General features: G+C 43.8%; 1 protein-coding gene across 3 annotated transcripts in view; it reads right to left on the bottom strand.

Moving 5' to 3' along the window:
- LOC121282837 (complement C1q tumor necrosis factor-related protein 7-like) overlaps positions 1–14,972 on the bottom strand; it is a 67,151-nt gene that overhangs the window by 26,736 nt on the left and 25,443 nt on the right. For all 3 annotated transcript variants that reach the window (XM_041196660.1, XM_041196653.1, XM_041196668.1), the window contains one exon: positions 698–955. In XM_041196660.1, coding sequence (XP_041052594.1) covers positions 698–947 — 250 coding nt within the window. In that variant the 5' untranslated portion in view covers positions 948–955. The remainder of the gene's footprint in view (positions 1–697; positions 956–14,972) is intronic.

Genomic DNA, 14,972 nt, shown 5'->3' with positions numbered 1-14,972 from the left:
TATTTTCAGCATTTTCTGTTATTAATAAGTGAATTAGCATCTTGCTGGCTTTGAGCAAACAGCTTGACTGCCTGTCTAGAATCATTGGCTGAAATTTTGGGAACTTTCCAGCAGGTAATAACCCAGAGCATCTGAACTGCCGCCTGTCCAATTTTATCCAGGTGGGTAGAGTTAAAACTCACCCAGAGACATTGGACAAGCAGCCGAACATTAGAGAAGCAAAAGAGGGATCCAGAGAATTGGTGGTGAGTTACAGTTGGGTGTCATTAATGTGAACTTCAAAAATATCTGTTAATGTCACAATATAGTAATGTCATAAAGATAAATGAAGTACTGACTGACAGAAAATGAGTTTAAGGTCTAATGATTGCACTGATGGAGGCTATAGTTTACTTGATAAATCTTCTGACTATTTTAATCCATTATATTAAAGAATTGATAATCCATGTATAGGTTTTATATCTGGAAATCATCGTTAAGTGTGTGCAAGTTGCTCTCAGATTTGAATAAATATTTCAGCAGAATTTACCAAATATTCCTTCAGATTCCCATTGACCCACAACATTTCAAGGTGTCAAATATCCATATTGTGATCGGCATATTGCAAATGTAATTTAGCATTATTTCTAATATGGCTAGTTTGGTAAGAAATATATTGCTACGATAGTTGACATAAAAAGAAGTATAAATACTGTACCTGAGGTGCCTTTCTCGCCCTTTTCACCCGCTCTGCCATCTCTTCCATCTCTGCCTGGGAGGCCAATGCGTCCATGAGGCCCAGGGGTTCCATTTGCTCCAGGTGGACCTGATGGTCCAGGTAAACCAGGTACGCTACATATTAATTTTGAAAAGTTACTGGTGTATCTTCGATCTCCCTTGAGTTTGCTCAGAAGATCTTGGCCAGATACACAGTACACGAAGGCTGCCAGGTAAAGTAAGGCAAACATCTTGTGACCTATAATAATAAAATAATAAAAATCAATTAATATATGGCATGCTTTACTGTAGTTTGATAATTACACATTTTCATTTGTGCATAGAAGTGAGGAGGGATGGAGAAGAGGGAGGGAGGAAAGCATGAAGACGAAGGTAGGAAGTGAGTGGGGAGGGGCATGGGGCCAGATTTCAAAGGGAAGGGTTGGTTGAGTCAATGTTGAAATCCTGAGGAGAGAACTGAGGGTACCTATGATAGGAAGGGACAGTGCCTGTGAGAGGGGGTAGTGGGAAACAGTAGACTCATGGTTCGGGTATGGCAGATGTAGTTTTCATCCAGAGGGCCATTGACAGGGGCAAGAATGGTGGCAAAGGCTTAAGGAGTGAGAGAATCAGGGTGGGCATAGGCACAGTGACTGGGTGGGCAGGGCAGAGAAGGAAGACATGTCCAAATTCATCATGATAGGGTCCAGGGTGATGGGGGGAGGTTCAAGGGTTATTGAGGACAGAGGGGAAGGTGACATTGGGGGGGTCGATGGTAATGGGGGAAGTTGGTGTGTGACAGGGGGAGGGTAAAAGGTAGTGGAGACAGTTTGAAATGATGCATGCACCATCATGAGACAGAGGCAGCTCAACATCAAGGCAACACCCTCGATGTCCAACTGTAAAACACTGGGACTGCTCAGATTTGTGGAGCTGAAGGTCAGCACAACTGGACAACTAAAGGGAACCCTAATAATCATGAGGAGACTCAGAGTTTTTTGTTCTGCGAATCCTCAGTCCCTGGTGAAGGTCACATGGCAGCAAGTCTGGCCCAGAGTGTTCGCAATACAATCAGATCCCAACAAGGTGCAGAGCTGCCATTCATTCTAAGCCAATTGCCATTGGCTCCAGGCAGGTTTAGGTAAGAAGGGGCATTCAGGTGAATGGCAGCCAAGTTGCGCCTTGGGGAATGGACCTTCCTAAGGGTCCATGTGATTAATCTATCCACTGTGACAAGGCTTCTCCATAGATTCTCAAGAGCAGTGGAGGCAAGCAGAATAGTGTGAGTGAGAGACATCTCACACATGGCTCTCATCTCCCTTGTCAAAGAGCAATGTCTCCATATGCAGCCATGTACTGGGGGAGGAAGACCCATCCTTGGCTCCCCCCTGGAAGGGATGGAGTGCACGTGACCATTAAAACAACTAGCAGCAAGAATGAATCCAGGAGACTTCCAACAGTACAAGCTAACATATATTTAGAAGTGCCAAAACTGTATAAAATGATTGTACACCTATACCAGCAGTGTATATTTTCCGTACTCTACCACATTGTCTGAGTGTGTTCTGACAGGAAGCAGCCTCCAGGCTACTATGTCCTCTTGCCTGTGATGACTTTTATGAGCATCCTTTGGAGGTGTGAGGCCTGGTGGATGCCAGCCTGCTTTGGGTCTTCTGCTCAGGGGGGCTGGGTGACTTAATTAGGCAGGAGCTGAAATTTTGCTTTTCCAACAGTGGGTTCAGACTTAGAGGGTAACTCAGTGATGTGGCAGCTAGAGCCTCATAACATCCCGTGGTGAATTCCTACTTGTGATACATTTGCACGCCATGAATACTCATTATATTAAAACTTTTTATAATTACATTCTACCCTCATGGTAAAATCAGTGGTGCACGAGAATCTCATCGCACCCAGTTTACGAGAATCTCATTGCACCCGGTTTACATTTGTTTAAAGGTGGCATGCAACAGTCAACTTTGTGCAGTTGTATCTGAGTTCACTTGTTTTTCTTGTTGAACTCTGCAGCACAAGGAAGGGGAACAATTGAATGGCAGTTTGCATGGAGGCTCGAGATAAGAAAGGGTGAGTCAGTGGTGAATTGTGGGTGGTGGTTCTGAAGTGGGTTCAGGGGCATGGAGGAATGGTAGAGGGATCCAAGGGAGGACAGGCGGTGGGGTCAGGGGTATGGAGGAATGAAGTGGGAAGGGCCTGCCATCCTGGGTGTGGCGGGGTATGGCGAGGACTGTCAGTCAAGGTAATAAAATGAGGGGCCTAAAAGGTGGTGTCAGTACTGTCCACCTCAAGGTGCACCTACAACACTTCAATTATCCCCAGTGAGAGTGATCTCGGACAATGTTCTTTACAATGCATAGGAGGGTCAGCTGAGCTTGGAAGTTCAGTCAAGTCCTACAGGCACTGAGTACAGCATTGGACACTAAGATGAACATTCAGTAAAGAGTGAATGCAAAAACACATCATTGGTTATTGCACAATAAGGAAATGTCCCTAACTCCCTGAAACCATCAATGCGTGCCAACCATGAGGTGTGCCAGTATATTTAGCTCTGACTAAGTTACTCTCAACAATGATGATGCACACATGAATAAAATGAAACCAATTTAATATAAAATATTTACAAAGTACCACCTTTGTGCTCTAAATAAGTCTTTTGTTAGTGACAATGGAGTTGGCAGGAAAGTTGTGGTCGTGATGAAGAGCCTCACTGTTTGTTCAGGAGGCTCTTTTATCACCCTCCTATACCTGCAGCATTACCAGCTGATGGTGGCTTTCACCACTGAAAAGCTTCCCCTGCAGTATGATCACACGTTTCTCCCATCCACACCGTCGGCACTTTAAATTTTAATTGTAATCGCGTGGGAACCAGCAAAAGGAAAAAGAGTGGAAGTTGGATCCACTTCCTATCGGGAATGACACGCCACAGTTAAAATTTCACCCATTTTATCTATGTGTTGGATTTGAATATAACAAAGGCATACCCGGTACCCCTGCAAAATCTTCCTCGTTAACATCTGGGTATTTGTGCCAAAATTGGGAGATCTGAACCACAGACTAATAAAGCAACACCCTGACATAATCATGTTCACAGAATCATACTTTTAATTAATGTCCCAGAGTCCCATCACCATCCTTGGGTATGTCCTGTCTCAGTGGTAGAACAGACCCACCAGAGGAGGCAGCACAGTGATATACAGTCAGGAGAAAATGTCCCTGGGAGTCCTCAACATCTGTATGCCATGAAGTTTCATGGCATCAGGTCAAACATGGGCAAGGAAACTTCCTGCTGTTTGCCACTTATCGCTTTCCCTCAGCTGGTGAATCAGTACTTCTCCATGTTGAACACCACCTGGAAGAAGCACCAAGGATGGCAAGGGAACAGAATGTACTCCGGGTGAGGGACTTCAATATTAAACACCAACAGTGTCTCAGTAGCACCACTATTGAATAAGCTGGCCAAATCCTGAAGGACACCTGTCCCAGACTGAGCCTGCGGCAGGGGTTGAGAGAATTAACGAGAGGAAAAAACCCACTTGACCTCATACTCACCAAACTAGCTGTTGCGGGTGCATCTCTCCTTGAGAGTATTTGTTAGAGTGACCATCACACGGTCCTTGTGGAGACAAAGTTCTGCCTTCACACTGAGGACACACACCATCGTTTAGTGTGGCACTACCGCTGTGCTAAATGGGACAGATTCAGAACAGTTCTAGCAGCTCAAAACTTGGCATTCATGTGGGCCATCAGCACCATCAGAATTGTATTAAACAACAATGTTTATGCCTCGAATAACTGTTGATCCTGGAAGCTGAGTCAGGGATGTAATAAGATTAAAGAAGCTGATGGAAGTCCTTCCCACAACCCCCCTATCCAGCCGCCAGATGGAAAATCCAGCTCTAAATGCCACAGAAATAGTACATTCAGTGTATTTGTTACATATTTTTATGTTTTCTTTCCTATTCCAAGCAATCAGCTCTCAATTAAGTCATTCCACAAGTTTCACTTGCATGTGCCACGATTGTAAAGATGTGGGTGAGAGTGCAGCCAATACAGCAGATTTTATATTACATTGAAAAGCTTCATAACAACTGTATGAACCTTCAATTGCAACCAAAATTACTGGTTGTCATAAAGAACTTCATAGGCTACCATAAAAATATACAAACATATAAAAATACAGAAAGGGAAAAAATTTCATTTGGTAATCCAAGATAGTCCTTCTAACAAACCATGTACAACTATCACTAACGTTAATCTCTTGAGGGAAGCAAACCAACATTGGTAATAATTCCAAGAAGAAAACAGTGCAACATTGCTCTCTGAATTTTATAAAGGCTAACAATCATGAAAGAGGGAGACCAAGATCCCATGAAATTCCATGTTCTATACTCCGACAATACAATAAGCATTGTGAGGAGATAGTCTCCAGCGTAAAATGTACGGCAGAACATAGGAATAGTTGGATGATAATGAAGTCAGTGACAGTTCCTGACAAAAACATAGTACTATATGAATGGTTGCAGGCTCCATCTTAGAATGCAATGTGCTCACATCATCTTGATCAAATGCAGACATGCATTTAGCAACAAGGTACTGTAATGGACTTTCTGAATTATACATTTATATAAAGGGACTTTAAAATAAGAAAACATCTCAAGGCACTCCAAAAATTGACACTGAGGCAGAAAATGGGATATTAGGGTAGTTAGCAACAGCTTGGTTAAAGAGGAGCATCTTAAGATAGGGAGGGGTGGGGAAGTGGAGAATTTTAGAGAAGAAATTCCAAAGCTGAAGGTACGACAACCAATGGTGAGGTGAAGGGAGTGGGTGATACAGAAGAAGCTAGTTTTGGAAGAGGGCAGTGTTCCTGGAGGGTTGTAAGGCTGGAGGAGTTTACAGCGATAGGGATGGGTAACATGATGGATTGACTTAAACAGGAATTTAATATCAAGGCATTGACCAGGAGGCAATGTCGGTCAGCAGGCACAAGGGTAATGGGTGGAGCAGCTTGCTGGAGCCTCGGCAGTCAGCTCCCTCAGCTGCAATTGAATAATTGCCTTTCCTATTTAGTTATGCTACAGGTCTTTTGGTAAGCACTTAAATGGCTACACAGACAGTCAATGATGTGGTAAAATTGCAAATACCTCTGCTGCTGCTTGCTGGTGAATGGGATATAAGTGCATTTGTGACAAAACAGGGCTTCCATTACTTATGTAATGAAGCCATAGCCCACAACTACTCTGTTGTATGCCTGGAAGAATCCTGAGAAGATCTGAGAAGATGCCATAGGTAGTACAGGGAACATGGCTGACCTTCTCTGCAGGCTTCATGGACCACATGACACACCTTAGCCATAATATTCCTGCTCAGTCTGAGATGCCAATGTAGCTGTCCTGATTGTGAGAAAGCCACTGACACAGGTAGTGTCTTAAATCTGGCTATCCAAAAACTGGAGTTGGCTGAAAACTGGACTTTTTTATAAGCTGCCATGCATCAATTTTGTAATGACTTGACGGAGCAGACAGGTTTCAACAAGAATCAGATAAACTTTATTACAGAGGGTTTTTCAGGTGCTGCATGCTCGATCAGGACTCTTGTCAGAAAGCCCCACCCCATGGATTGCCCGCGTTTAGGGCTCATTGGTCAGAGCCTCCTAGGATATCACATGACCCCTGTTAGACGGCAAGAGAGGATATACCAAAAGTTACTACATTTCTTCCCCTTTAGCTTTTTCACAATTTCTATTTACAGGGAAACATTGAATATCCAACAACATATACACATGTGCAATTTCAGGTAATTAAAGATCAAGTCTCTGAGGTGCTCTCCTTATATGGCTAGAGTGATGTAGCTCTATCACTCGAGGTTCCTCAATATGATTGACAGGATCTAAAACTGCAGCATGAGACACATCATTAGAAAGTGACAGTTCTGGATTTAGCAACTCTACAGAGACATTGGACATGTCTATTCTAGGTTGATCTGTAACCTCAGGAATTGACATTTCGATGTTAATCACAGGCAAAATAGTTGGTTGTTGGAATGTCTCTCTAACACGAATATGAGCCTCCAGCTTACGGATGATTCTATTTTCCACATGTACTTGGAAAGATAATGGACAAGTCTCTGAGACAATGGTCCCAGATACCCAACAAGGTCAACTTCTGAAGTTTCGCACGAATACTGTGTCACTTAAACTGAATGTGCGAGCTTTGCTGTGTATGCCGTGATTCAATTTTTGATTACTTTGATTCCGCTCTACCTTCCCCTCTAAATTTGGAAACACCAGGCTTAATCATCTGCGTAGGCAGCATTTCATCAATAATTCAGATGGTGTTGAACCTGTAGACTAATGTGGCATTTTATGAAAAATGAGAAGAAAGAGGGAAAGTTGGGATTCTAGAGTACCTTCTGATAACCTTTTCATACTAAAATTGAAAGTTTATACAGCTCTCTTGGCTAAACCATTTGATAAGGGATGGTAAGGGGCTGTTTTAATACGTCTGATTCCATTCAGATTCATGAATTTCTGAAACTCTGTGCTGAAAAGGCTGTACCATTATCAGAAATGATGATTTCAGGTAGGCCATATATGCTAAAACAGTATCGCAACTTCTCGATAGCTGTGCTCGATGTTAGTGATTTGACTTCGTATACATCCATCCATTTAGAATGTGTATCTACGATCAACAAAAACATGGTACCTAAGAATGGTCCTACATAATTGATATGTAGTGTAACCCTTGGTCAACCAGGCCACGTCCACAGATGCAGGGGAGCTGAAACAGGCAACTTCTGTTGTTGCTAACAGTGGAGACAGTGCTTGACCATGCTTTCAATGTCACTGCCTATGCCTGGCCACCACCATAGATTCACGCAGGCATCTTCATCTTCAATATGCCTGGATGCGCACAGTGAAGCTCTGTCAAGAATGGTTCTCTACCTTGCGAAGGGGTGATAACTGTTGAACCCCACAACAAAATTCCATCTTGACAGCTTAACTCTGTTTCTGGTATGGAATGGTCTCAAATCTTCAGATACAGGTGAATTTGACCATCCTTGTAAAACAAAGTCTCTGACTTTCGACAATATTGGATCCCTGTTTGTTCGATTTCTAATTTGCTTCACACATTCAGGCAAAGAATCCAGGAAATTCAGTTATAGCACAACTTCATGTGGAACAGGAGCGTGTACAATGCTGCCTGGTAATGGTAGATGACTGAGTATGTCCGCATTTGCAATATGTAAGCCAGGGTGGTGCATCAAGGTATACTCATACGCAGATAATATCAGAGCCCAATGTTGTATTCTTGGTGATGCTAATGGTGGAATAGCCTTAACCTCACTGAATAAACCCATTAATCGTTTATGGTCGGACACAATGATGAAATGTCATCCATGCAGGTACTGGTGGAATTTCTTCACTCCGAATACCACCATTAAAAAGCCTTCCTTTTCTAGCTGGGAATAACCCTTCTCGGCTGTGGAGAGGGTTCTCGAGATGTAACCATTGGATCTTTCTGATCCATTTTCCATTCTGTGATAACACGGCTCCTACACCATAAGGAGAAGCATCACATGTTAATACCAACTCTTTTGATGGGTTGTATTGAACCAATAAACATAACAAATGCAGCAGTTTCTTTACTTTCACAAAGGTTTCTTCCTTGTGAATTCCATGACCAATGGTGATTCATTTTTAACATCAAGTGTAATGGTGCTAACACAGTTGATAAGTTAGGCAAGAAGTGGCAATAGTAGTTGGTCATACCCAGAAAGGACTTAAGTTCCGTTACATTGGATGGTGAGGGTGCATCATTTATTGGCTGAACTTTCTCTTCTAATGGATTCAAACCAATGGCATCCACCCTGTGATCCAGGTTACTTACCCAGGTAAGTAACTTATGGCACTTGAAATGTACATTTTCCTTATTTAACCGTATGCTAGCTTCCATGAACCTTCTTAGCACCCCCTTCAGGTTGGCCACGTGTTCGGTCTTGTTGACCCTGTGATCAGAACATCATCTAAGTATACAATCACTTGGGGAAGTCCTTACGAAAGATTCTTCATTGTTCTCTGGAAGATAACTCATACAGATGATACTCCAAAGGGTGGGCGAGTGTACTGATAAAGACCCTTGTGTGTTTTTAAATCACACATTCGCTCGACATGCTATCCAGTTCTAATTGTTGGTAGTTGTGGCTTATATTCAATTTTGTATAGCACTTGCCTCCAGCTGACTTTGCATATAAGTTGTCTATCCTTGGAATGGGGTACTTGTCTAGTTTTGCTGCCTTGTTCATGGTCAATTTATAGTCCCCACAAATGCATATGGTTTGGTCAGGCTGGTGCTGCCCATTCAGAGAATTGGACAGGTTGGATGAGGCCCAGCTTTTCTAACCGACACAGTTCTGCATCCATCTTCTCCTTCAATGCATAAAGCACAAGTCTGGTCTGAAAGAAATGTAGTGCTGCCTGAGGATACACAAATATCTTGGCCTGCAGGCCTTTTAGCTTCCCTAATTCATCACAAAACACCACCTCAGCTGGGCTGCCTGTTGCCTGTAGGACACTGGTGGTGATACCCTTTACTTGAATAGATTCTCCAGTGTATGGCTTTAATTTAGCGTTTGTCCGCTCCAGGTTTACTGGTTTTCTATCTTTGTTAAGGTATTTGAAGGTGTGCTCTCGCACCACTGTATTTGAGGTACCCGTATCCACCTCCATTATTAGTGGCTTCTCATTAACTTGGAAGGTGACAGTGATAACTTCAGTTTTTACAGCGGTTACATTACATAGGGAATAAATGTTGATGTCGGCAACTTCAGGTTCTGCTGCATTCTTTAATTCAATCACGTTGTTTTGCTGCTTTACAGGCTGTTTCACTTTTACCCTGCATTGCCTTACTATGTGACCATTCTTATGGCATTTTGCCTCCTTAAATTTATGGCTGTTCAGTCCGTGGTCACCTCCACATCTATAACAACTTACTCCTGGAGTCACTACTGAAGTGTTTCTACTAGGCCTTTTCATGTTTATGACAGCGGACATTGCATCTCGCTTTGATGCTGTGAGTCTGGTTTTCACGCCACACTCAGGGGTAGGTTCCTGCCCCACATGAAGTTGTATGTGTTGCAAAGCCTACAAGCCTCTTGCAGCGCTTTCCATAGAGAGGGAGGTTCCTCGGGCACACTTAAAGTCGATGTCGACTTCGGCAAGTAAACAGTGCTATATGGCATCATCCTGAACTCCACAAACTAATCGGTCCCGCAGCCTATAATTTACTGTGTCCCCGAAGTTGCAGTGTTCTGCCAACCGCTTTAGGTTCGTGATGGACTCTCCTGGAGCCCTAACTCTGGAATTAAATTTAAAACGCTGCATTATTACGAACAGCTTCAGCTGGAAGTGCGTTTTCATGAGGTCCTCCAATCCATTGCAGGACTTTGAATTGGGTCTATTCGGGGCCATCAGGTTATGAATGAGGTTGTACGTTTTACTGCCACATACAGTCAAAAGGATGGCTTTCTACTTTTCTTCCATGGTAATTTTGTTTGCTATGAAATAAAAACCAAGGTGTTCTGCATACTGGCTCCAGTCTTCCATAGTCGCATCAGAAGAATCGATTCCACAGAAGAGTGGCATGACCGGTGAGCAGTCTTTTGTTTTTCTTAAGATTCAATGTGCTCACGGTAACCAGGCGAGGTGCAATGTCAGAGCTATTTTACCCTCGTCGCCAAATGTAATGACTTGATGGAACGGACAGGTTTCAACAAGAAACAGATAAACTTTATTGCAAGAGCTTTTCAGGTGCTGCATGCTCAGGGCTCTTGTCAGGAAGCCCCACCCAATGGATTCACCCACGCTTAGGGATCATTGGTCAGAGTGTCCCCGAACATCACGTGACTCCTGATAGACAGCAGGAGAAGCTATATCCAAAGTTACTACAAACTTTAATTGCTATCAAATGAGTAAAATGACTTACCAGGACAAATCAGCAAGGTGCTGCATTGGTGCGGTGGCGCACCGGCCTAGTTATCGGTGTCGCATTGGTTTATTCTGCACAATAAGTGGTCCAAGCGACCCTTCACCCCACCCAAGCTTGCAAGTCAGTCTTATTTAGCTTTATATTTTTTTTCAAACATTATTTCTTCACTACTTGGTAAGCTTTTTTCAAAATTTAATAAAAATAAACGTATTTAGTTAATTCAATGTGTCTCCTATTAACTGAATTAAGGTTCCAATTTTCTTCTCGAAAACCAGCAAGATCCAAAATCCAGCATGACTCGGTCTCGAGGTGGCCCCTTTCAAGACGCTGAACCTGTAGGTGCTGTGAGTCCTATATTCTCTATTTACCCAGGTTACTTACTCCTCAAAATCCTAAAGCACGTACTTGAAGTAAATAATAATGGCTGCTACTCCACACCATGGGGATGAAAAGTCCACTGAAAATTTCACGTTTGTCAAGCTGTGCTGGGTCTTTAAAATCTTGCTTTTGGTTTGTAATAATTAATTTTAAAATTTGACTGTGAATTGTGACCACTGGTTTTACTTTATCCTCCCTGCGCAACTCTGCAAATGGTTGATGTTAAGGGGGCCATAATGGTCCTGAAACAGAAAACATTTAGGGTGTTTATTTTCATTTTGGAGGAAGACCCATGGTGGCTGTAATAATGACTGAAAGTTCGGTTCCCATTTTCTACCAGTCTTGATGACCTGTTTGCTCACATCTACTTTTTACAGCAGGGAGGCCAAGCTCATCTCAAGCTGGCACCACTTAAAGTTAGTCTGCATTACTTAAAGAGACCCTGCACCTCTTAGAGGGGAGGTGCATTCCGGCCACAGCAGGTGTTGGAACTAATTTGGAAAAGGGTCTGTGCATGAAGAAGACCGCGAGCTCAAAGATTCTCTGACACTGCACTGGATGCCTTGGAGTATGAGGTGGTAAGAAGTAAAAATGTGCCCTACCACAGGAGTAAGAGGCCTCCAAACAAAGTTTGCAAAGGCAGTGAGACCAGATAGCCATGGAGGTCAATAGCAGGAATCGAGCCCTGTGGACCTGGATGCAATGCCCCAAAAAGTTCAAGTCCAAAAAGACCTCACACGAGTAGCCAAGATCAATGAATATGTCTCCAAATGCCTACTAGCTCACATACTGCTCAATGTACACCACTCCCATCACTCACCTACAAACAATCCCTTTCAGTCACGACTCATACCTAACCTATATTGCTCACCTCATCCATACACACTTAGTCTCACACTCGCATCATGTAGCTGACACATACTGTCAGCTATTCAAATCACTCAAACAGATTGTCCCACATTTACTGACACACTTCTTGTAGAACAAGGTAGTGTAGAAAGGACACGAAGAGCAGGAGGGACTTCAGTTTGAAAAGAGCATGGACAGCAGGAGCGATTTCAGTTTAAACAGCAGGTGGAGAGCGGCGAGGACTTCAGTTTGAAAAGGACGCAGTCCAGGAAAATGGGAAAAGCAACTGCGACATCACAGGAAGCTAGTAAGTTGATTGGTCAGTAAGTGCTCAGTCTAAGGGACAGTGTGTGAGAAACCAGCCTAGGACAGGCGAGTTCAGGTTGATCCATAAATAAATAAAAACACATACTTTGTAGTTCAGAAGCATATAACGTTTAGTTGTCAGTGGTACTAGCATTCAATAAACACAGTAAATTGTAGCATACATAGGAAGAAAGTAAGTAAAGTAAATTAACTAAATAACCAGCTGGAATGGTGGGACATGTGTTATGTTGCAGCTTTGAGATGTGGGAGCTTTTGGACATCAAGGTGATGAGGTGCTCACAGCCTGTGTGGATGAAAGCGAAGTCTGCAAGGTGGATGAGCTGGCTGGCCATGGCACTGTGGTACACAAAGCCATCTAAGCGGTGGGAGCAAGAAGGAATGTAGTGGTAGTAAGGGGTTGTATAGTGAGGGGGATTGACACTTTTTTGCAGCAAAGAGCGAGAGTCCAGCCGGCTGTGTTGCCTGCCTGCTGCCAGGGTTCAGGACATCTGCTCAGGGCTGGGAAGGAGCTTGCAGTGGGAGGGGGAGGATCCAGTTATCGTGGTCCCTGTAGGTACCAATGACATAGGTGGAACTAGGAAAGAGCTTCTGCAAAGTCAGTATGAGGAGCTAGGAACCAAATTAAGAAGCAGAATCACAAAGGTAATAATCTCTCGATTATTACCTGAGCAACATGCAAATTGGCATAGGGCAAATGAGATTAGAGAGACGAAAACTGGCGTGGAAGAAGTGGATTCTGGTTTGTGGGGCACTGGCATCAGTACTGGGGAAAGTGGGGGCTGTACCATTGGGATGGTTTACACCTGAACCATGCTGGAACGAGTGTCCTCGCAAATCGCATAACTAGGGAAGTAGAGAGGGCTTTAAACTAAACAAGAGGGGTGAGGGATCAAGCTTGGGTAGAGGTGGCAATTCAAGGTGTAGAGTTAAGATAGGAGAGCAAAACAGTAATATGAGAAATGGGGGTCAGAGAATGGCAGGGACAGAGAGAAAAAAACCCAAAAATACATCAACAGTCAAGACTAGATGTTTCAAAGATTCTTGTTAGGCCAGGAAATCAAAGGTTATTGGGGTTAGATGGGAATGTGGAAATCGAAACACAAAAAGATCAGCCATGATCATCTTATTGAATGGCGAAGCAGGCTCGAGGGGCCGAATGGTCAACTCTTATTCCTATTTCTTATGTTCTTCGGACCAGAGATAGCAGAATGTAACCAGTTGGGATGGGCACAGCTACAAGTCATTACCCTCTTGGAGGGAGTGGTGCTCCCCATCATTGGAGAGCTCATTGCTGAGGCTGTCAGCATCAGCCAGGTGTATGCCATGGTAAACGACAGTATCCTCATTTCTAATACCCCTTCTCATACTCCACTCATCCCACAATCTTTTCTGATTTACAAGTTCAGATAGTGCAAGCATGCACTCTCGTTTCCTCCATTGCTCTCCACAAACTGACCCTTGTGCTTTTCTCCTTTCAGGGAACCAAGAACTGCAACCTAGCCGGACAGTAGTGGAAGAGCAAGAAGACAGGGATTAAGAAGAAACACCAAGGCAGGATCTGTACATGTTAAGATACTGGACACAAGTGCGCTGCAGAAAGAGCAAGCGGAGTGCATGTGCCAGCTTACCTGAGGCTCAGGTCACACACAGGCTCTGCCTCAGTGGATGCAGTTGAGGATTTTGATGTGAAAGCCTGAAGCAGGTTGATAGTTATGTCTAATGAAATGTTTTGTGCATTGGCAAGCCTGTCAGAAAGCCTATGTTCAATGTCAAGGAGCATGGAAGAGTCTGGCACCTTTTCACCTTTAAATAGCAATGGTGGGGGTTCCATCCTGCTGCTGAATGTTCAGACGGTGTTAGCTGAAGTGTGAGCTCCAAAATGGCAGCACTGGCGTCAAATCAATGCAGATTGACATTATGATCTGTCTACTCTGCATGTTTTCAGTGCACACTTCCTATACAATGTTAACGCCCTCACGTAAATGGTTTTCCAGTGCAATTTGGACCAGAAGTGTGCACGTGTGCCACAGACACCATTTTGCCAAAGCAGCATTCGTCATGTTAAAAAACAGGGCACCAAGCAGTCAAACTTTGTGGCTATTGTCTTTATTAAGCACTCAATCTGCCCTTAGTGCTCCTTTGATATTTTGTGTATTATGTTTTTTATTAACAAGCGACTTACCAACCTTCCTACTTGTTATAGATTCCAGACCTAGTCGGATGGGTTCTGGAATTACTTACCATTTTTATTAAAGACTGACATGAAGAATTACTTTATCACATCTGTTATTTCCTGGTTTACCATACTATTTCCATCTATCTTAATCCTTTCTATTGATGCGTGACTTTGAAATCAGGTCCCATCTGAAGCGAGAGTGGAAACTTCCTGGCCCCGGCGGCCAGCAGGATCCGGGGAAATTCAGCCTGGGGTACCTCAGTTCTACTCCCTGACCTTCTCCCAGCTCCAGCAGATTTTCCAGGAGATGGACTCCCTGCTGCCCACTCGTCCGTGACCGGCAGCTGATCAAGATCTGCAAAAGGACAATTAGTCCCGTCACTGTGCCCAGCAGACTGGAGGGGACCTCGTGCCGGGAGCTCAGGGGCTGCGATCCGGGTCGATCTCGTGGAGCCGCACTGTGAAAAATGGGCGCCGCAGCGTTCAAACGCATTCCTGTGGAGGAAGGGGTTCACTGGTGGCCATGGCAGCTGTGGGCCTTCCTT

The sequence above is a fragment of the Carcharodon carcharias genome, chromosome 1 (assembly GCF_017639515.1).
Source record: "Carcharodon carcharias isolate sCarCar2 chromosome 1, sCarCar2.pri, whole genome shotgun sequence".
Lineage (NCBI taxonomy): Eukaryota > Metazoa > Chordata > Chondrichthyes > Lamniformes > Lamnidae > Carcharodon > Carcharodon carcharias.
The sequence above is the reverse complement of the archived record's forward strand: the minus strand, read 5'-3'. Positions and strand labels throughout refer to the sequence as shown.